Raw genomic sequence first — 24,332 nt, forward strand, 5'->3', positions numbered from 1 at the left:
GAAGGTGGAGGGTGACAGAGCTTGTTTAAAACACAGAGGTGTTTTCTACCTCACTGATTTTTCCATCTCTGAGTGGCTGGCATGACCTAGCTTACCACCAATACGCTGCTTCCTGGTGGGAAAGGTCCTTCACTAAAGCTCTGACTAAGGAGCTTTTACTGCAGAATAAAACTCTCAGTATCCACGTGTGACTTCTAATCACACAGACCTCACAGCAAGCAACCCTTGATGACAGGCACATGGATGATGTGAGAGATGGTAAAATCTAAAATTTTTCATTTTGTTTTATGTGTCCTGGCTCCTTCACATACTAGTATGTGACTTTGGCTAAGGTTCTAATCTTTTCATGTAGTCCATCTCTCTGGAGGAGGTAATGGTAATATTTACCTCAGAAGGTAGATGGAAGGCTTACATAAATTAAATATCTATATATAACAGAAAGCAGAGACTTTGCGTTATAAGCCTTCATGGCTACTATCAGCCACAAGTCAGGCTGGGGATGAGAAGAGGCTGGGAGAGAGACCTGGATTCTGTCAGCTGGCTCTGTCCCTCACTGTGACGTGACCCAGTCAGCCATTCTCTCAGCTAGAATATGAGGGAGTTGGTCACCAAGTTTCTTGTCACCAAGGACCAACAATATTGAGGTATCCAAAATATTAATCCTTTCTTAGATGGTTTATACTCCTGTTGGCTGGGCTGAAGTTCAGTAATATTACTTCTCTTGACATTAGAGAGGGAAGGGAACCCAGAAAATTTGTTCATGCCTCCCATTTTGTGGTTGAGGAAGACGATTTTGAATATAGCTAGTTATTAGCCATGCTGAGATTTGATTTGAAATTATACATTTGTATTGTTAATAACACAGTTTCCTTAATTCTTTTCACCCCAAGAAACCGAACATGCATACATATTCAGAGTTGGTTTTTTGAATATTTTAATATTTTTGCATTCTTGTTATTCTTTCCTAGATTTAAAACCCACCTTAAATTAATTTAGAATTGCATGTTCAAGGTAAGTTCTTGAATCATTTCCCCTAATTTCTCTTTAACTGTAATTAGCTTTAAAATATTGATAAAGTCAATCAAGCAAATGTTTCAAATCCTGGTCAAAATCACTTAAAAATAAAACTGCTTCTAATCAAAGGGCAGCACTTATAATGTCATTCCGTACTTAATGTTCTCGCTAGCCCCAGAAACATGATGTACAAGATAAATAAGCAGCCATTAGTCAAGAGATCTCATGTTTTTAAGCTAGGCACATTTTATACAGGTGAAGTCAGTTACATTATGGAATTGCCTTTACTAATTAGTAATAAGAGCTTTTAAAAATAAAGATTCAGGGTGCCTGGGGGGCTCAGTCGGTTAAGTGACTGCCTTCAGTTCAGGTCATGATTCCGGCGTCTTGGGATTGAGTCCCACCTCGGGCTCCCAAATCAACGGGGAGTCTGCTTCTCCCTCTCACCTTCTCCTCGCTCATGCTCTCTCCCAGTCATTCTCTCTCAAATAAATAAATAAAATCTTTAAAAAAAAGATATTTAAAAAAACAAATAAAATAAAGATTCACTTCCTGGTCCTTGGTTTTCTGTACGTCAAACTCAACCCTCAACTAAAATCACCTGTGGGTTTTAGGGGACTGTTTTCTGCCTTATAGAATACACGTAGTACCTGCCTTACATAGAATACACGTAGTGAGATCTCACTTTCCTTGTAATAAAAGTGTAAATGCTCACAGTGTATAACCTATATCTTATTTAAGGTGCAAGAGGGTAAAAACTAACAAGGAAATGAAGAACAAGGGATAAATTTATTGAGTTATATTTAAATGTGTAGATGTGAAATTCTCTCTTCAAATAAAAAAGAGAAACAGACTCCTTGCCCCAGCTCTGCTTCAGTGCACAACCTTCTTAGCCTCTAGTTTCTCTGAACTGAGTGAGGGAGCACACAGACAACATTCCTGGTCCCTACAAAGTGCCTCTACTCCCCCAACCTGTAAAACCAGTTAGTGTCACCTCATTACTTAGGCTGTTACACTGCAGAAAGGGAAAAGAAAATTTGTAAAAAGCAAGCAGGCAGAAGCCTCTGTGGGTCCTGCTGTCTCTTACTAATGGCTCTCCAGATCTGGCAGAAGACCAGGGTGAAACAGATGAAGGCCCAGTTCCACTCATGGTTCTTCCCAATGGTGGACACGCCCATGAAGATGAAGATCAAGGTTTCGCTGACGCTGCTCAGCATCTTCATGAAATACTTGATGGTGGTGTAGGATGTCTGGGACACATTTTCCTCTACATACTTCTTCATTGTTACTGCGCAGGCTGTGATTCTGCAGAAAGAAGACAGTCTCAGGAGAAGCCTGAGATTTCCCCCTCCCTGAAAAATTCCCTCCTGGTGATGTGATAGATACACACATCTTGTTTTTATCCAGAGAAAACATCGTCTCCATTGCCCTTTCTCTTTCCCCACAGGTTTTCTTTATTTCCCTTATCCCTCCCCCAAAGAGTTTGCTCAAATTAGTGTGTTAGAGAAGGTGGACATGGCATGGATTTCTCACAAGAAAATGGCATCAGGGGCTCCTGGGTGGTTCAGTGGGTTAAGCCTCTGCCTTCAGCTCGGATCATGATCTCAGGGTCCTGGGAACTGAGGGTCCCACATCAGGCTCTCTGCTCAGTGGGGAGGCTGCTTCCGCCTCTTTCTCTGCCTACCTCTCTGCCTGCTTGTGATTTCTCTTTCTGTCAAAAAAATAAATAAAACCTTAAAAAAAAAAAGAAAAGAAAATGGTATCAACCATTTGTGTACTGGGTGCACAAACCCAAAGCAGAAGTGTTTCTGGAAAGAATAATGAAGCAAGGCTCTCATTTCCCCCACCTGAGCAATGTTTCTTACAACAATTTAATGAGAAATTTTTTTTTTTAAATGTTTTTACTCTAGGGTCACTAGCAAGTCAGCGGGGAAGATGGTGGTGGTTGGTCACCTGAGGGCAGGGGAAGAGAAAAAAATCTTTGCCTTGTCTAAGTAATTTATACCACTTTTAAGGTGGAACAATAATGAGTATCTAGATTTTGTACTATTATATTTAATTAAAATAGGTATTTCTACGCAATAAAATTAAATATTTCTGCCTGAGTAGCTGGGTATGAGGATAATGCCATAGAAAAAAACAACATGACCAGATATAGCAAGCCAAGTTAAGAAACCTCATTCTAAGACCTATGGAAGGATAAATATTTACAAATAGTTTCATTAGGAAAAAGAAATCTGGGCCTCTGGTCTTATCCCATCTACCTAGTCTCATTCCAGTCTGGTGTGATGTGATTTAAGGGAAATAGCAGAAGGCAGAGCTCAGGAATGACAGTCCTTCATGGTATGCTGCCCTTTACCTTCAAAATAATGAATTTTTCAAGGGGGAAAAAAAAAAGCTATTGAAATGAGGCTTTAAGCTTGAACTTCTAGTTCTTCTCTGCATCAGAGCTTTTGAGTCTTTCAACTTGACCTCGTAATTGCTCTGCTCTGCTAAGGTCATTCAGGAGAAGAGCAAATACAAAGGCTGGAGGGAAAGAACATTTGTTTAGCAAAGGCCCCGAATCAGATTTTACGGAAGTTTAAAAAACCTAAATCCAGCAACACCTTTGCAGATTAGTGTCAAAAGTTGTGCCTTCTGCAAATGCTAGTCCACGCTGTGCGGTCCTGCATTCTCTTTTATTGCTGTAAGAGTCAGTCCTTGGTTTGTACTCACGCCAGGATGCCGGAGAGGTAGAGTGTTTCTGCAGCTAAGTAAGACAGGTAGCTGAACATGAAGACGATGAGTGGTTCGATGGCAGAGATATTCTGAGTGAAACGCGTGATAAATGCAGAAATAAACCCAAAAATTATGCCGAAAAACACTCCTCCAACCCCCACAATAATGAATCGGGCACATCCAGCCAAAATGTCAACAGGTTCTATGTCTTCAAATTTATGCATCTTTGTGAAGGCAATTAATATATTGTATAAGACCTAGACAAAAAGAAAACGAAAGAAACAAGAATTAGAAATGAGAATTACTTGACACACAGATTCTTAACTTCATGCCCAGTTGAGTAATACATAAGTGAATTACAGGACCATATATATCAATATGTCTTACACCTAACTTTAAAATCATTCTACATAATTTACTCTTATTCATTACAGCGGGTAAGAGTCTAATACAGCTGTAGTCACTGAGCACCTACTCTGTGCCAGTCTCTTTGCGAAGCTCTCTGTTTCAGTTATCAACTAGTTTAATTTCCTCCCAGCTCCACATGCACCTTTCAATACAGGCTCTATAATAAACAACGGAATTCCCTCTGCAGAATATTTCTCCTTCAAGGGAGCCGCATGTTACAGCTCTCTCAGCAGAGGGAGCTGAAGGGACATTGCTGGGAGAAGGGGCTTCCCAGCAACTTCCGGTGGGAGGGGCAAGAGTCAGGCAGGTGATTGAGAGGACTTCCCGTAGGTCCTTGGAGGGGCGGGTCACAGGCCTTGGAAGAAATTGGTCTGTAAGTTACGGCTTCCTCTGGGGATAACTTGTCCGGGGACCTCCTGACATGGAAAAAAGAAGCCCTGGCATAACCCTCATGCAGCATGTCTGTCGTCAGGGGCCTGGGCAGCCCACTGTGTGGAAACCCTCTCCTGCCCACACAGCCTTCTCAGAAGGCCCTGTGCCCCCTCTAAGCCCAGCCTCCCACTGCACACCGGGTGCCACCAACTACTGATGCCCTCCCCCTGCCTGCCTCCCTGAGGGTGCCCTGCTCTTTGCCCAGCAGCTCGAGGCCAGCTTATCTCCTGCCCAGTGGTCCATCCACACCTCCAGGGAGATGGGAATCCCTTTCAAGTTTATGTTTTGGTAAACCTGTTACCCTATTCTAAGGAAGAGTTCTCCTAGTTTACAGCTAGTCCTTTGTTATAGTTAATCATTTCGATAAAAAAAAAACTTCTCTGTTTAACCTACTGTGTGGTTTCTCTCTCTCAATTGGACCCGACCTACTATACTTTGCATAAATGTCATCTCATTGAATCCTTCAAACCACTGGAGCCCACCTGATACACACTCCCAATTTTCCTGCTATTTCTCTACTCAGTTCAACGTGTGTAAGAAATTAGAGTGGGGGCACATGGGTGACGTGGTTAAGCATCCGACTCTTGATTTCGGCTCAGGTCATGATCTCAGGGTCCTGGGATGGAGCCACACACATCAGGGAGTCTGCTTGTCCCTCTACCTCTGCTCCTTCTCCCACTTGCATTCTCTCTCTCCCTCTCACTCTCAAATAAATAAAATCTAAATGAATGAATGAATGAATGAATGAATTACAGGAATCTAGGAATCGCTGCTTCATGTGCTTGGCAGCCCAGAATTTAGACTGAACTTCTGAAAAGTGGCAGCTGCCACACCGTTAATGAGACACACAGATAAAGTGAGATCTCTGAGGATATTGAAGACCTTTGAGAAGATCAGGCCCTGAACAGCCCTGATAAACCACAAATATACATATTGGCCTTTGTTTGCCTATACTAGGAAAAATGGGGGGGAAAAATCAGAGCAGGAGCAGAAGCTAACACTCAAGGAAATAAGGTCAATGATTATCTGCTGTACATGGAACCACAGGAGTGGACAGACCCTCCAGTATGGTTGGGTCTCTATCCCATTCATTACTCTGGCTCTCACCTTACTTCTGGAATGATCCCCTACTCTGTGACCTGCAACACTTGGCCCAGGCCTGAGCCTCCTGTGTGACTCTGACTTCTCCATCCCCAATTCGTCTTTCCTTACTGAGACACTCAGTGTCACTTCTGCTCTACAGGGCGCCCTGATAGCATTTGTATACATGAGGCTTACCAGAACTACTGGCAGCTTTGTATACACACTGACCCTTTGGCCATGGTCTTTCATCAGCCATTGCTTCTCCAGCCCTTATCCCAGTCCTGCCCTTTCCAGATCTGCTCTGTGAAGGGCCTCTGCTGATACCTCATGACATCACCTTTGATTAAAATTTGTTTTTCTGGGCGCCTGGGTGGCTCAGTGGGTTAAAGCCTCTGCCTTCAGCTCAGGTCACGATCTCAGGGTCCTGGGATGGAGTCCCACATCGGGCTCTCTGCTTAAGCAGGGAGCCTGCTTCCTCCTCTCTCTCTCTCTCTCTCTCTCTCTGCCTGCCTCTTTGCCTACTTGTGATCTGTGTCGGTCAAATAAATAAATAAAAATCTTTTAAAAATATTTGTTTTTCTGACAGAGATGGTCAATGAAGAAGCCTAGGCTGGCTTCTTGTTAGGTTCAAAAATCATAAACCATCAAGATACATTTAAAGCAAAGCCCCACTTAACTCATTTGCATTTATTTTCTAAGGAGTGCCTCATTTGTTTGAGTGAGGTTGTTCTCCAGTAGCAGAAATAGCACAAGCAGCTGGTCTGTGGCAATGTGTGTCTCTGTTCATGGGTGCCCTAGAGTTACCGTATAGACTGTTAACACACTTTGTTATCCATTTCTGTGGACAGCAAAAATTTTACCCAGGGATGCCTGCATGGTGGTTAAGCATCTGCCTTTGGCTCAGGTCCTGATCCCAGGGTCCTGGGATCAAACCCAGCATTGGGCTTCCTGCTCAGCAGGGAACCTGCTTCTCCCTCTGCCTGCTGCTCCCCCTGCTTGTGCCTTCTCTTTCACTCTCTCATTCTCTAACAAATAAATAAAATATTTTTTTTAAAAAAAGGAAAGAAAATACATTTTTCAAAAAAAAAATCTTATCCAGGGTATATGTCAATTATAGCTCAATAAAGCTAGGATGAGAAAGAAAAAAAAGTTAGACAATATGGGATTTGCAACAGGTTTTAAATTTCGATTGGCCTATCTGAAAATGTTTTCAGCAGAGTTGTTTAAAAGTCTGTGGCATGTAGACAGAACTCCCCAGAGTCCAGCTGTTAACATGTTAATTTTTTTATACTTACTACTACTACTTTTATAAAAGTACTACTACTACTTTTATACTTCCTTACTACTAATTTTATACTTAAGTCTATTTCTGGAGATGGGAGGTAAGGGGCTGGGGCAGGATGGGTTCTTATGCCCATATCATGTCCTTCTCTGGGAGTCTATGGAAAGCATAGTACTTTGTACTACATCTCTGAAGGACGAATTGGTGTTCTTTTTTCTTAAGAAGAATTTAAATATTCCATTCTTCAAGTCTTACATATTTAGCTGGTTACTATTACAACTATAGGCACTCCACAGAACATACACAACTTGCTTATACTGTAACCAACACTTAAATACTGTTCTCCGTGCTGGCCGCCATTCCACGGCCCTCCCACACCCAACAGGGTGCACCTAATCTGGCCAAATGTAGAGCACTTCTTTCTTACAGTGATACTTCAGGTCTTTCTCCCTGCCTCCCTCTCTTGGAAATCTATTCTCTTCTTTCTTAATCTGGTTTGGATCCTTGCATGTCAAATTGGGAAACATTTTCATTGGGACAATGTTCTTGTACTGTCTACTTTTCCCTACAGAACCTCTGGACTTGAGTTTCCTTTCTGAATCACAGACTTGTATATCACCTTCTTTAAGATAGGGTTTGGGGGCACCTGGTGGCTCAGTCATTTAAGTGTCCAACTCTTGATTTGGGCTCAGGTCATGATCTCAGGGTCGCAAGATCCAGCCCAAGTCAGGCTCCACACCCAGCCTGGTGCTCTCTCTCTCTTGCTCCCTCTACCCCTCCCTCTCACTGTACACACATACTCTCTCTCAAAAAGGAAAGAAAAAGAAAGAAAGAAAGAAAGAAAGAAAGAAAGAAAGAAAGAAAGAAAGAAAGAAAGAAAGAAAGAAAAGAAAAAAGATATTAGGGTTTTGCTACAAGATATTGCAAGAGTAGTGACTTTTCACATTTAGTCTTTGTACACTAACTTACAAAGAAGTAAAGTTAATAGAATAAATTCAATTCCAAAGAAAACAAAAGCTGAAAGTCATTTGTTGTGTTTGGGTTTCCCTAATAATGGGTCTTAAACTATGATGCTACCTCCTCGTATAAGGGATTCTCATGCATTCACAATATGCCATTTTATAGCCTCCAATTTTGTTCCATCTAATTTTCCCTTAAAGATCCTTTTGGACCTTTTTCTGACTCTTTTATATTGCCATGATGTTTCGGAAATGACAATGTGTTGTGTGGTTTCCTGTTCCTGCATGGCCCTTGCAGCTGTGAGCACTTACCTTTAAATGGAAACTTCCATCCCTATATCCTCTAGCTTTGGGAACGACAATACCTTTAGTGAAGAGAATTATAAGAAAAAAAAAAAAGTCTTATCCAGAACAGAATGGCTTTTGTCTTTGGAATATGAGTTGGTGGAAAGTTCGGTCCTCAACGTCATTCGGTTGTCTCCACTCCTCATGTAGGATGCTGTATCACTAATGGACTTTGCTTAATGGGGAGGGGAGACATGAGGAGGGTGTCCAGTGCACCTCCCTTCCCCAGTGCAGCTTTGTCACATTGCCCTCTGTATGAGTTTCCCAGAGCAGCTGTAACAGCACACCCCAAACTTGGATGGAAATTTGATTCTCTCTCACTGTCCTGGAGGCTAGAAGTCCAAAATCAAGGTGCTGAGAGGGCCACACTCCATTGAAGTTTCTAGGAAAGGATAGTTCTTTGCTTCTTCTTCATTTCTGGTGGTTGTTGGCAGGCCTTGGTGTTCCTTGACTTGTGGACATAGGACTGTGGTCTCTGCCACTGTCCACATATGGACTTCTCTGTGTGTCCCCTCCTCTGTGTCTTCACATTGCCTTCTTACAAGGATACTAGTCCTTGGACTAGAACCCACCTCGCTCCAGTGTGAGTTCATTTTAACTAATTGTATCTGCAAAGAACTATTTCCAAATAAGATCACATCTCATGTGATCTTGTTCTGGGTGGACATGAGTTCTTTTTTGGGGGGAGGGGGGCACTATTCAATCTAGTACAGCTTCTATAACCCAAATGAATTGACTTGTATTACAGACTAGCAGATTTTCATTGTCAATCTCTCAGGCTACCACTTGATTTTGAATTTCAAAAAGTCCTGATCTGTGGCTTTCCTCCAAATGGCTCCATTTTATTTCTTTAGGGAGCCGAGGACACATATTTTCAGTGTCTGGATTAGTTCCTGCTTTTTAATGTGATTAGTAGCCAGTAGCCAACAAGCTTGGTTAGATAGAGGGATATATAGAAGAAGATTGTAAACAGGCTCCCTTCCTCCCCTAAAGAAATGTTTCTAGACATCTTCTGGGAAAAGGAGAAGAAGCTGGGGAAGGTATATAAGAAGAAGAAAAGGGGGTTCATAGCTGGTTTGGTCAGTTAAACAGCCAACTCTTGATTTCAACTCAGGTCATGATCTCAGGGTCGGGATCAAGCCCTGAAGCAAGCTCCCTGCTCAGTGGGGGATCTTCTCCCTCTCCCTCTCCCTCTGACACCTTCCCTCCACCACCCACTCTTTCTCTCTCTCTTGCTTAAAAAAATAAACCTTTAAAGAAGAAGAAGCAGCAGCAGCAAAAAATTTAGTGCAAATTGACTCAAGCAAAGACACACATACTCTCACATCATGAGCTCTGTGCATTGGTGCAATTAGGAAAGGAATTGCCTTAAATAGAGAGGGAGAGACTTGCTGAAATTTCACACCAGATTTGCTTAAGAATACTCATGCTGATGCACAGAAATTTTAAAAGGACAAAGTAAAATCCCCGTATTGTCTCCCAGTTCCTCCCAGAGAAAGCCACTCTAAATATTATATATAGACACAGTATATGCATATATATTTATAAATACACCTGTAAATCTCATGTAAACACACACACACACACACACATATGTATGTCCTTTCATTTTTTATATATATATACTACATTTGGTTTATTTTCTCCTGTCAGCATCATTTGAAAATTTTCTCTTTTTTTTAATTCTTAAAAAAATTTTTTTTATTATGTTCAGTTAGCCACTGTGTAGTACATAATTAGCCCTTGATGCAGTGTCCAGTAAATCATTAGTTAAGTATAGCACCCAGTGCTCATAAGAGCACATGTCCTCTTCAATACCCATCACCCTGTTACCCCTTCCCCTACCTTCCTCCCCTCTGAAACCCCCAGATTGTTTCTCAGGGTCCATAGTATCTCATGGTTCAATGGCATCTCTTCTCTTCAGTTACTCCTGCAAGAAATCCAAGAGTCACCTGCTGTTTCACCTTCTATCTCCATTCTCCTCTTCATCTTTAACAATAGACTACCACATCATGTTTTATTTATGTGTGAATTAATTTACCCGTTTATAATATAAACATTATATAGAAACACTCTGACACAAGAGCTATATATTTCCAATAATTCATATATCTCTATTGTACTCTGTCGCTGTTTTCTGCACCATCCTGTCCACACTCCTCCCCACAGGTGGTAAGTGCTAGTCTGCATTTGTGTTCTTAATTCCTTTGCATCACAGATAAACAGGGAGGAAGGTACACAAAGATTATGCCTAACCAACACTGTGTATGTCCTTTCTAGTCCTGCTTCTCTGTCCATCATCTGTGATCTACCTCTCCTTCCATGGCAGTCAGGAGCCCTCAGCAGGGAATGAAACTGAGCAGCCAGGGACTACACCTTGATTTCTACTGCTGTCCTCAGCCAAGGACCTGGTGTGGCAGCACCCTAAGGCAGGCCCAATCTTGGAAGGTGCAGGATCCTCTGATGGATGTTCTTAGCCTGAAGACTCCCACTGGGCTTATAAGCCCTCTCAGAAATGCAGTCAGCCAGTCCCCTCCGGTTTCCCTTCAGTCCCCTTTCGCTCAGCTGGGGTCACTCTGCATGGTGGTCTGAGCTCCCCGTTTCTCTAAGCTCCCCCCCCATCCTCTTTAATAGGAATTTCCCCTATACATCTCTTGTGCATCTAAATGCCCTTTGAATGTCTGGCACATGGCTGACCTGGACGATATCTATCCAACTGTACCCAGCATATTTTACAAAGCTGTTATAATATTGGTCTCTTTGGTTTAAGCAAAGTGAGGCCAGATTTTGAGAAAAATCTTGGCTGAGTGTTTGAAAGGAAATTGTGATGTTAGGTTTCAAAATGGACAAAACAGAAGCTTAGTGGTTGTATCCCAGCTCAATGAGTTTATTCGGTCCCATTGTACCTTCTGCCTGACCTTAGAACAACCCACATACAGACAACCTCTGCAGATGTGCTCATATTCCAAGGAGTGAAGCCAAGATGTGGGGCCAGACATTCCAAAAGTCCCCAAAAAAGGCGAATTTGAATGAGTGTTAGTGGGACCTAGGAGTTTATTTGACTCTCAAATCTAGAGGAAACACAGGGGATATGATTAAGACTCAAAGATTTGCATGTTGTTGCCACAAACGAAAACTCCTATGCATAGCCCTCCGGGTTCTAAAGAGCTACTCAGTCTGTTCCCAGGGTCTGGGAAAGTCAGTTGGGCCAGCCCTGTCCCTGGACACCGGTATACACTGCCAGAAAGATGCATGCTAGTTTGAGAAGCTAAAGTAGCACATATAATTTAAGAAGACTACACTTACAGACACAGTCCCTATGACTACATGAAAAACAATTCTTATCTTTCCAAATTACATGGCTCTGGATGTCATTAAAGTTGTAAAAGATTTTCTTTGGACTCATTTCAATCACAATCTTGTGGATCTTTTTCACATATTGGAGGGGAAATCTCAGCCAATGCTAAATCTCAAACATGTCCATGGCATTCATGGAAACAAGATCAGATTTACCCTCTTCACTCGAGATGGAGATGCAGTAATGTGATATAACAGAAAAATCTGTATTTATTGTCTTTGTTTCCAATATCTTGCACAGAGTTCCTAAAAACCTTGCCATTTCCTGAGTGAGAAGAACATCCTTTGTTGTTCATAATGGACCATTTTTGACCACACCTGAGTTTCTGTTAATGAGGTTACTCTTGTCCGGGTTCCAGAGAGTTTCTGGAGGTGGGCTGGTTGCCAGAGGAACCAACCAAGTGATTAGAAGATTCGATTGTATCTTTCATCCCCACTCCATGATCTGCAGGTGGAGGGGCTAGAGATTGAGTTCAATCACCAGTGCTTAATGATTTAGTCAATTATGCCTATGTAATGAAACCTCCAGAAAAATCTTCTGACCAGAGTCAGAAGGTCTCCAGGTTGATTCCAGGATGATGGCATGCCTGGAGAGGACATGGAATATCAACCCTTCCTTTTATATCTTGCTTTATGCTTCTTTTTCATTTGGTTCTTCCTGATTTGCATCCATTATAACTAACTGGCAACCAAGGTATAGAGCTTTCCCAAGTTCTATGAGCTATTCTAGCAAATTATCAAACATGAGGAGAGGGTTTTGGAACTCCCAATTCCGCAGCCAATTTCGGTATGAGTGGCCCAGACTTGCAATGGATGTCTGAAGTGGGGGCCATTTAATGGGACTGAGTCCTTCATCTGTGTGTTAATTCAGAATTAGTGTCAGAATTAAATTAAACTGTAGAACACCAAGTCTGGAGAGTTGGAGAAGGAAATAGGAAAACACAGCCACACATTTGATGTGTCACAAACAGTGTAAAACACAACAGTTCGTCGGGGGGGGGGGGGGAGGCCTCAGGGAATAGTCCTGTTATGTTCCCTTGAAGAATTTCATGAAACCTCCCAAGATCATAATAACATCAACCCTTCAAGAGAAACCACTGAGGAGGCACCTGTGTGGCTCAGTCGTTAAGCGTCTGCCTTCGGCTCAGGTCATGATTCCAGGGTCCTGGGATCAAGCCCCACATCGGGCTCCCTTGTCTGTGAGAAGCCTTCTCCCTCTCCCTCTCCCACTCCCCCTGCTTGTGTTCCCTGTCTTGATGTGTATCCTTCTGTCAAATAAATGAAAAAAAGATAGAGAGAGAGAGAGAGAAACCACTGAGGGGCACCTGGGTGGCTCAGTTGGTTAAGTGTCTGCCTTCAGCTCAGATTATGCTCCCAGGGTCCTGGGATTAAGCCTCGCATCTGGCTCCCTCCACAGTGGGAAGGCTGCTTCTCCCTCTTCCTCTGCCTCTCCCCCTGCTCATAATCACTCATTCTCTCTTTTTCTCTCTCTCTCTCTCTCTCTCTCTCTCTCTCAAATAAATAAATAAATAAATAAAAATCTAAAACAAACAAACCAACCAGAAACCACTGCAAAAGTCGGCAAAACCCTTTCAATACACAAACCCTCATGACATCATAGTCACACTCCCCACCATTCAGTGGCTCCTTGTAAGGGTGACTGCTATGACACTGAATCTAAGGAAGGGGTAGCCTCATGCGGCTTTCAACATGAGACTTCCCATTCAAGAACAGAGTACCCAGACTCTTGAGAAAACTGTCCATAGATGTAACTGTCAGGAATATCCTCTCCCTGTTTATGATCTATAGCAACTCTATTTTCTGAGAGATACAGGAGACTTGACTAGGTATAGACAAATAAATACCATGAGATCAATTAAGAGATGATAAAGAGGCACAAAGAAGTAAGAATTGTGAGTAGGAGCAGTGGAAAAGATAATTGAGTAGATTACGTTGACTCTACTTGGAGTGAAACTGGAAAGAGCTATACAAAGGAGCAGATTCTAAGCAACTGACCCATGGTGCATCCATGGTGGGCGGGGTGGGGGTGGAGGAGGCAGTGCTCTGGAGGGATCATGTGATACTTATTAGCACAGTTTAGCCCATAGTTCTTTTCCTTCGAGGCACCTGGTAGAACTCCACTTTCAGCTCTACCATGTGACTAAGCCTGGCCAAGTTTTGATTTTGAATGAGTTTCGAGGAGTGATATGTATCATTTATGAGATGGGACACTTGCTTAATGAGATGAGTTTCCATAACTCTTTTACCCTGTGGCACAGTTCCCAGCAGTGCCCAGCAATGTTCAATATGGTGCCTGCTCTATAAGCCCAGGGTCCCGAGCAACCATGATGAATAGAGCATCTGGCTGACCCATGAGAAACCAGTAATGTAAATAAGAAATAAGAGGTTTAGAAGGATGTTTATTACCACAGCATAATCTGGACCTTCCTGACAATCAGAAGATTAGGAACTCTTGATTCTGTGAAAGCCAAACACAAATGGAAACCAGAGTGGAAAATTTCCTGAGCAGACAAAACCAGTTTAGTCAGCAACACTTAATTTACATTATTTTGTGAGACAAGCCAGGCTAGCACCACCTGGGTCTCTCTTTGCATACACCTTCGAAAATCATTAGCAAAACTTAAAAGATTTTATTTGTTTGTTTTAGAGAGAGAGAGTAAGCAAGCAAGGGAAGTGTCCGAGGGAGTGAAAGAATCTCAAGTAGACAAGAGAGAGAGACAGAGAGAGAGACAGACAAACAGAAAGAAAATCTCAAGCAGACTTCCTGCTGAATGTGGAGCCTGATGCGGGGCTTGAACTCAGGACCCTGAGATCATGGTCTGAACTGAAACCAGGAGTCAGACACTCAACCTACTGAGCCACCCAGGTGCCCTCTAGCAAAACTTAAATAATTCCCTAAAATTGATATGAAGTGACCACTAACCAATTCCCTTTCATTTAAGACAATTCTAATATTGTAACCAATCACTATAAAGAACAGTCTCTGCCCTCACACTAGATAAGCTTCTTGCTCACAACATATCCTCATTCCTTGTTTTGGTTTGAGTGCTCCTGGTTTGCAGACATCTTTTTGGGTCTATGCACAATAAACTTACACTAATGACTACTTCAGTGATTCATTGATTTTACTTTTCTGTTTGTTTGTTTCTTTTCCTGAACTTTAGGTACTTCTGAAACCCCTAAAACCAGCTTGGTTCCAGGTACAGCTTTTATGAGGCCTGGTAGTAAAGCATTTCCTGAAGGGTTCCTGATGGGTCTTCTCTGAGCTGAATTGTGTCCCCCTCAAATTTATGTGAAGTCTTAACACCCAGTACTACAGAATGTGAGTGAATAAGAGATTGGGTCTAGTGAGAGGTAATTAAGTTAAAATAAGATCATAAGGGAGGGGTCCTAATCCAGTAAGACTGGTGTCCTTATAAGAAAAAGAAGGGGTACCAAGAAAGCGCACACTGGAAAGGCCACATGAAGTCACAGCCAGAAGGCAGCCAGCTGACAGCCAGGAGGAGAGGTCTCACCAGAAGCCAACCCATCCAGCACCTTGGTGTTGGACTTTTCCTGAAGTCTGAGAAAATACATTTCTCTGGTGTAAGCCCCCCAGTCTGTGCTATTTATTATGGTGGCCCTAACAGACTACTTTGGGATCTCTATCTTCCTGATGACTTTGTGTATGTCTTTTTAACTAATCTCATTCCTTAAGTTTGCCATAAACTCGATTCCTTAAAAACAAAAAGCCTAACTAATTCCTGACTCCACATACACGTGAAAAGCATTGAAATTTCAGAATCACAGTAAAAAGGATCCTTACTCTCCATCAGATACTAGACAGGTACAAAGACTGTCAGAGGGAGCTGTACCCAACGACCTTACAGGAAATTAAATAATAAGCCCAGCTAATTTTCTCTTTTGTTTGAAGGGTCATGGACACATTAAACTCTGTCATAGAGCATTTCCTTGACAACCGCTGGCTCTGATGGGTAAAGGAAATCAACTAAGGAACCCTGCAATGACCTACAGGCACTGCATAATGATATAAAATAAAAGACAGAATGGAGGAAGCTTCAGCCTCACTCCTAAAGAAAGGAAAGAGATGATCAGCAACCCCAGACAGGACACTTAACACGGGATTTCCCAGCTCTCCTACGATGGCTATCCCTGAATACATGTTGCTTAGAACCTCAGAGAACAGAGGCCAAGAAGATGACCTGAAGAGATGTCAGAAGATTTAATAAAGAGAAGTGTGAGCGGCAGGACTTTATTGATGTAGGGCCCAGCAAAGAAGCTTCTTTGAGAAATTCATCTTCATACAAAAATCCTGAAAATTCTTCTCATCCCGAAGAATGGTAGGAAGGAGGGCTGCCAGGTTTCAAAGCTACAATTACCACCTACCTGCCAATGGCTTCCAAGCATGCACGTCCATTAGATCCTGCCCCCCGCCACTCCAGACTCCTATTTCTAAAACTCAAGGAAAATTCTTTTCAATGCCTTATAGGTTATCTCAAGCTCAGCAGGTCAAAACTCACCTAACAGTCATCACATGGCCCCTACCAACACCTGTTCCTCACCCATACTACCATCCAAGGAAGGTCGCCGCCTAGCACTCCAAAGTCTACCTCAGCTTGGCCTCCCCCGCCCTCTCATCAGCTTAGAGCAAATGCCCACAGGGCTATCTTTCACCATCTGGTGTTAGTATACCAACATGGCAGGAAAAGTCACTTAAAGGCTATTAACCTCAGAAATTTTATTAACTATAAAAGCAAACATCAGCTGTGACCAGTAGATTTAAATTCACTGAAGACGAGCTCGGTGATTGGCTTCTTTGGAGAAACCGAACTTTCAGAAACTGAAAGGGGTTGCTCAGTAATAGTTTTTTTGTGAATAAAAGAATGAGGAGTAAATAGATGAATCGAATTCAGGAGCTCTCTGGCTCAAACAGGACTGAACTTGCATCCTTAAAATTAAGGCTCTGGGTTTCATGATCTCTCCGTTTTTCTCTTAGGCTGTGAGTCTCCTACTTACTAAGGACCATAGCTGGTCCTGGGTTGTGAGGGGTAAAATCCGGAGAAAGACAGTCCAGACAGTACCCATGGCTTCACCCCTCCAGCCCACCGTCTGGGTATCACGTCACAGAGCAGCCTTGTGCAACAGGTTCTGCTGGACCTACTGTTCACCTTACACAATCATTTAGGAAGCTTTAGGGAAACTCTTTGTCAGCCAACTCGTGGGGCTTTTCACCTGACGTTGAGCATATTTTTTCCCAACCACAGCCCGACACACCCAACTCACCCTTGAGAATGCAGGAGGGTGGGCTCCATTGAAAACCACTGAACTAGGAAACTCTCTTTGTAGTTCCAGGCTTTTCTCCCAAGTCAATTACTTTTATTAATGAATTATGTAATTTCATAAGAAATCTCTATGGCTTAAAAGGGCAGTAAGAGAATACAGAAGGGGGCACCTGGGTGGCTCACTTGGTTGCGCAAACAACTCTTGGTTTCGGGTCTCTGGTTTCTTGGGTTCATCATTTCAGGGCCAGCTCAGATCATGATCTCAGTATTGGGCGATGGAGCCCCAAGTGGGGCTCACGCTGAGCAGGGAGTCTGTTTGAGAGTCTCTCCCTCTACCCCTCCCCCCACTTCCATGTGCAGGCTCTCCTTTCTAAATTAAATAAATCGACAAACGGAAAAAAGACAATACAGAAGAACAGGCAGGTTCCTGGTTGTAGGGCAAGAAAAAGAATTTACAGCTAAGAAGAAACAAGGCAAATGTTGATAGCTGGTGGCTCATCAAAGGCTGAGACAACGCTCCTGAGCTCCTGCATCCAGGCACTTAGTGCAGTCACTGTGCAGTGCGTGGTCGTTATGGTTCTGAAAGAAGTGCTTGCACATGCTTTTCTGTGCTCATTCTGCTTGTTCTCTAAAGGCTTACAGAGTTTGATTTTCTCCCCAAGTGTTTCTTTTCCAAATTCATTTCCACAGCTGTTCAACCACCCTCCTGACAAGGGAAGGACAACTTGACAACCAGGGAGGCTTTGTTCTTTTTTCCTGCACTTGGGAGTTGGAGGGAGCTCTAACCACCCCTAAAGGGCTCACGGCGTAGGCTGGAGGAAAGTCGATTTACACAATTCCCACTGCAATCATTGTTTTTTTCAACCCAAAGAAAATGAACCAAACAAGTGTATGTGAATCAAGTTTGAGGAATTCCAGTGAAATAATGATTGCAGTGTCCCTCTCTGTCCCTGTACTGCGTAAGCTCCTGAATTGGGACATGCATCTAGGGGACGGATCTTTCAGGCTGCTGGCGAACAATAGTCTATAGGATATTTGGGAGGTAACGATGTCACCCAATTGGGGACATTTAGGAGTCAGATTTGCCTCCTCCAGATTGGTGAATCTGTGACCTCTCCAACATCCTGTTTCATCCCAAGTTCTTTTTGCCATTGCATCACACGTGTGCAGGCGTGTGCCCACTCCTGCACCTCATAGTCAGCACTATATTTCACTGCCAGTGAAAGCTGTGGGCTAACTTCCAAATGTTTTGTTGAAAGCACATGTCTGAAGGTAATTGCTTGGGCCCCTGGCTGGGCGAGCACCAGACACCTGCTCTCCCCACCACTGGTGGGTCAGAAGCAGCCATGGGGGAGGAGTCTCACAGCTCGGGTGCACTTGCTGAGCCCTTGCAAGGGCAGGGGCAGTAAATTTCACTCCCCAGGCACCTACACCCAACCAGCCAAGGCTCCAGGGCCCAGTTTGTCTGTGGTTTAGGGCTTCTCCCCATTTCTATGCCAACAGATGTCAACCAGATTGCCTTTCTTGTGTGGAACTTCCCTTCGAATATGGGAAGGACAAAGGGACATTTAGTCATTAACTACTATGTGCCAGACATCTTTGTGTATTTTTTCATATCCTCCTCAAAACCGCTCTCTGAGGTGAGATGAGTTATCCCATTGTACACACAGGAAAATGGAGACGCAAATAGATTGAGCCACCTGCTCACGATTGTACAACTTGTAAGTTTTGCCTCTGCCTTCTACCCTGAGCTCCCTATATTCTTGGCCAGAGGAAACTGTATACTTGTATGTGGAGCCTCTCACTTCCTATCCTAGGAGCCTGAATAAGTTGAAATAAGGAAATAAGGAGGTAAAAAGAGGACAAGAAAATAATGCCTACCAGGCCCACTAAAGAGTCAAGTTTGCGCACAGCACTTCTCTAGGAAAAGCTTAGACTGCCTGATCGACCGGGTAACGTGGCATCACCTAGGGTGTGAGGAGATTCCTGACTCAGAAGCACTCACATAGGTGGACTTGTGTTATTACTAACACCCAGTTCTGACACCAGTAGCTATGAGTGTGATTAATCCCACAACTCTGAGCAATTAACTCAACTGGAGATAGCGTCAGACCCCACAGGTGAAGGACTCAGTCCCACAGGAATGTCCTCCCCACCTGCACTCCAGATGCCAATCACAAGTCCAAGTTGTCACCTGTGTCTCTAATCAGCTGGACATAAAAGGGAGGTTCCAACAACCCCCTCCTCAGATTCTATTTATGTGCCAGAATGGCTCACAGAACTCACCCTCCAGACTCCAGAGAAGCATTTTACTGACCAGATTACCAGTTTGGTATAGGTGGTTATAACTCAGAAACAGCCTGATGGAGGGGTGCATAGGGTAAGGCACAGGGACAGTGTGTGGAGCTTCCATGCTCTCTCCAGACACACCACATCCCTAAATCTCCACTTTCACCAACCCCCAAACTCTCAGAACCTGGTCCTTTCATCATTGTTGTTTTTTAAGATTTTATTTTTATTTATTTGACACAGAGAAAGCAGGAGGAACAGCAGGCAGAGGGAGAGGGAGAAGTAGGCTCCCTGCTGAGAGAAGCAGGGAGCCCAGTTTGGGGCTCGATTCCAGGACCCTGGGATCATGACATGAGCCGAAGGTCATAGGAATAATGGCAGGAGCTGCTAGGAGCAGAATCACGGGGTTCACCTTGCAAATAGTTTGCCAAGTTAGGCTGGCAAAGGGATGGCAAGATGAGACGAGAGGAGGGCAGGGAATTCTAGCATAAGGGGGCCGGCAATTTAGGATCTAAGGCCAGCAACAAGCATGCATAATAAACAAAGGGGTAAATTGAATGAAAGGCAAAAGCTCTCTGTGAAGAACCTGGTGCTATGGATTTCTGCCTTAGAAAACCAGGCTGGAAAAGCAGGGGGAGGGCAACTTTTCATTCTATCTCTTGGCTCCTGAACCACACAGAATAAATTGTATCCAAAAAACAACTTCCAGACCATCTGTGTCTTTATAATAAAAAATAACTATGAAGAACCATAAGCACCTGGCGATCTGTGAATTCACAGGCTCAAAGAAGCAAGAAGAACCAACAGGAGATGCGAACCCGGAGGTTGGAATCCGGGGTGGGAGTGGGGGGTGTCTCTCTTCTTCACCCGTACATACTGTCCCTTCATGCCATGGGGACAACAACGCTGGCTACATCAGGTTGCAGTGAATCTTGAATAAGGAAATCTCCATGAAGCACCAGCCACGTGAGGGGCTGGAGGGCTGTGTTCAGTCCGATATTTTCATTTGCCTCCCTCTACTACTCTCTCATTCTCTGTTGTGCTGGAGGGTGGACTCTACCGCAGCAAGATGCCAGATGAATACAAAGGAAAGAAAGTGAGAGGGAAAGAAAGCGCAGGGAGAGAGGAAGAGAGGTGGGAGAGCATGGAGTATCGGTCAGGAGCAGACTGCTCTGGAACCTTCCCCCCAGCTCAAGTGTCAGTCCTGCCTGTGCTGGCCTCTTGGACCTCTCAGATGAGGTGGAGGAGGGGGAAGATGGGGAGACATGAGACACAAAAGAGACTTTGGTAGCAAACTGACTCAGGGAAACTGACTGACTCAGGGAAAACCAGGGAGAAACAATCCTCCCTCAGGGAGAACCATCTGCCTCCAGAAAATGGAAGTAGCACCATATTTCAAACCGACTGCCCACTAAGAGTAAGCCAACAGCCATGCCGTGTCCAAGAGCTTCTGCGATACACTCACTGAGCACTCCCTGCGTGTTGAGTACTCATGCATGTTTAATAGGAATTTTCCAGTGACCCTAGGAGCTAAGGAGTCTCATCATTCCAATATTTACAGAAATGACACACAGAGATGATCAGAACCTTTCCCGGAGCCATAAGTTGGACTCGGCCCCATTAGCCAATTCAAAGAGCACTGGCTTCCCTGCTAAGTGGACACGAGCCCAGGGCACTCAGTGGTAACACATGGGTTCTCTCATATCCCTTGGGACTCCATGAGTTGGAAACTCAAAAGGATGGGCTGAGTGGGTAGAGCAGGCAACTCTTGCCCTCGGTGTTGTGAGTTCAAGCCCCTTGCTTTGTGTAGAGATTATTTAAAAATAAAATCTTTAGAGAGAAAGAGAGAGGAAGGGAGGAAAGGAGGGAGAGAGGGAAAGAAGGGAAGAAAGAGAAAGAAAAGGAAGAAAGGCAAGAGGTAAGAATACAAGGAAAAAGATTGAAATAGGGCAGAGCTGTGTGTCTTGTCCAGACTGTCCTTTGTTAAGCAACAATGCCCTTGTTCAATTTATTTTAACTTCCTTTGCCTTGTTTTCTTTATCTGTGAAATGGAGTTGTTAAGTCATGTGTCATAGTAAAATGCAAGAATTTAATAAAATAATAAGGGTTGAGGTGATCCCACCCAGGGCCCGGATATACTAGCTGGATATAGTCCCTTGCTATGACTTTGGGCATGTCGTACAGCCAGGGGTGCTAGTGATCATATTAGAGCTATTCGGGTTTTGTCTCTGCTCCCTTTGCCCACCACTAAGGGTGTGTTCTGGTGAAATGTTCAGCAAGAGGGAAAAATGCGTAGGACAAGAGACCTGGAGGGTCCAATTGGTATTTCGACAATTCTAGAACAGCTCTTCTTTACTGAGAAAGCATCTCTTCAGTGGATAAAGATCCGTGGAGTTGTCACATGTAACCCACAAATCACAGATCGCTTTCCCGATGACTCAGACTTTCTGCTGAAAGAGCGTGCTTTTGACTGCTGCCCTCGGGAAGGCCCCTTCCTCAATGAAAGGGTGAGTTCAAGGGCTTTTGCTCAAAATACAACTGGACTGCATTAAATACCAGTTGCTTTCAAACTGCCTTCTAAATCTGGCCCTGGAGCTTCTCTGGTTTCACATTGGGTCACAGAAGTGCCCCAGCACACACTTAATACTCACTGTGCTGTGGGCGACCACAGAGTGACCCAGGAGTGATGTGTGGGTGACCCCCCTGCAGCCAACACAACTACAGCTTGGCCCACTGGAGGTCACAGCAGTGCCCTCAGCAGATACTGTGGTGGGTTGAAAACTGCAATTTTATTTTGAAATGATCATTAAAAAAAATAGTCCAAGTGGAAACAATTAAACTCTGGGAAAGTCAAACAAATTTTGTTAGCCAAGAAACTCCAACCAGAAACCAAGCTGTGATTGGCTCTAGATGTAAAATCAAGAGAAAATTCAGAGGGACATCAGATTCTCAAGTTCAGAGGCAACACCAAAGAGGTAACAGAGTCCAGTGCTATAAATAGCACGTTCTGGGAAAATGACAAGAAGTGATATTTGGAAAGGCACTGGTGAAGAAAAGGTTGAAGAATTAATTACCTCAGAATGGCCTGCCAAGAGGTGCCTTTGATGTTATCACAGATAAGCCTCCTCAGTGACGCTGCCGGGAGTGGGAGTTACAGTAAGCAAGTAACACCCAATAACTTGGATTTAAGTGAAATCTTTGGAAGGTGAACTGTGAAATGAACACCTCACTGCTTAGAGGGGCCATCTTGGGAGTGGATAGGCTCCTAGCTGAGGCCACTTACTCCACTATAAGAACACTGAGGATGAAAATATCTAAAGACAGAATGGGGTGAGGAAAGGGGATCTCAGAGTCAATCCAGCCCAGTGTGAAGAGAGAGCTGCCCTTGTTCCAAACATAGCACTATTTTACATCAAGATACAGCAGCTACTCTCGACTTAAAGGCAGGAAACCAAGAGTTCTCAAGTGTCAACAATCATCAGAGGTGCCTGTTAAATTTGGATTGCCAGGTTCCATTCTCAGAGAGTCTGAGATGGGGTTTGGACATTCAGATATTCATGAGGGGAATCACCGAGGTGATTCTGAGGCATAGGGCGGGAGTCTGGAGTCTGGACTCCCAGCCTCCCCTCTCAGTTTCTGACAACTTGGCTTCCTGTGGAACTTGCCCAGAAGGAAAGACTATGGAGCCCTAATGAGTTCAGCATCTTCTTAAACGGTTAGAGATTTGCATTATGAATCAATAAATTGACTTCCAACTTCATGTATGGGTCTCCTTCACTTGGTGAATCCAAACTAGATGTCTTGGATTACTTTTTAGGAGACTTTTGTCCCTGTATTATCTACTTTAGCATGAAGTCTTCACTATAAAGCATTGTCTACCAGATGAATTAAATAGCTAATTGTAAAAGGTGAAAAAGAAAACAAAACAAAACAAAACAATGTTTGTGGGGTGCCTGTGTGATTCAGTCGTAAAGTGGCCAACTCTTGATTTCAGCTCAGGTCATGATCTCAGGGTCATGAGATCAGGCCCTGCACCAGGCTCTGCACTCAGCAGGAATTCTGCTTGAGATTCTGTCTGTCCCTCTGCCCCACCCCTGGCTGGCACTCACTCTCTGTCTGTAAAATAAATAAATAAGATCTTACAAAAAAAATGTTTGCATGTTCTTTGGTTAGATACAATCTCTGCAAACAAGATATAAATTGCAGAGGCAATAAAAGAGTACATTAGGTTTGAGCTCATAATAATTTAAAACTTTTATAAGATAAAAAAAATCTTAGTCTAAGTTAGTCTTAGTTTAAGTGACAGAATGAGAGAAAGTATTTAATTTGTATGTAATACTCAAAGGTTTCAAATTTAGATAATTTAATGAGTTTCTACAAATCAATTAAAAAATAAAAAAAAACAGCAAAGAAAACGGACAGGGTGTGGTATTTGCATACAATAACTGGGGCACACATTAAAAAAATTCATTGTTTATGTGAAATTTCAATTTAACTGGGTATCCTCAGTTGTTGTTGTTTTTTAAAGTCTGGCAACAGTAAGAGGATATGAACCTCCAATTCACAACATGAAAAACACTAATGATGCAAGATCATGGAATAGATGTATGCAAATTAAACAAACACGCCTAACCCGTTTTTGCTCATTTGATTGGAAAACATTAAGAAGCAATGTCCGTTGTGGGCTTCAATAAAGAAAATACTTAATATACTAATATTTAATGCACTGTCTATGGAAAATATAAGACCATAAGGAGTTTCCAGAAAATTCTAGCAGCTATGGTGTAAGACCTAAAGTTAAGATCCAATGTTATGTGCTACCTTGTCATTTGGTAAAGCTGGGAGGGTCCTCAATCATGTAACTGCAAACTTTCCTCCCCAGTCTGATTGTCTGCTGGCCAAATAGCCCTCCTTACTGCTGGGACTGGGTGCCATACCTGCTCATCCCTGTGTATTCGATGTCAATCTCCTGACGGCCTGTGGAATTATGTAAAACAAACCAATCATGTCGTCCTGTGGGAACCAGGAGGCACCTCTCTTCTTGCTACAACAAAGCCTTACTCCCATACCCCTGATTGTTCCCTCTGTTCCCACGTGTAGCACCCACGTGGCCCTGTGTTGTGTGCAGCATCCTCCTCCCCT

General features: G+C 43.4%; 1 protein-coding gene across 2 annotated transcripts in view; it reads right to left on the reverse strand.

Moving 5' to 3' along the window:
- SLC9A4 (solute carrier family 9 member A4) overlaps positions 1-24,332 on the reverse strand; it is a 62,836-nt gene that overhangs the window by 29,242 nt on the left and 9,262 nt on the right. For both annotated transcript variants that reach the window (XM_032351710.1, XM_032351711.1), the window contains exons 3-4: positions 3,730-3,989; positions 2,102-2,319 (exon numbers count right to left, since the gene is read on the reverse strand). In XM_032351710.1, coding sequence (XP_032207601.1) covers positions 2,102-2,319; positions 3,730-3,989 — 478 coding nt within the window. The remainder of the gene's footprint in view (positions 1-2,101; positions 2,320-3,729; positions 3,990-24,332) is intronic.

Source organism: Mustela erminea, chromosome 7 (genome assembly GCF_009829155.1).
Source record: "Mustela erminea isolate mMusErm1 chromosome 7, mMusErm1.Pri, whole genome shotgun sequence".
Taxonomy (NCBI): domain Eukaryota; kingdom Metazoa; phylum Chordata; class Mammalia; order Carnivora; family Mustelidae; genus Mustela; species Mustela erminea.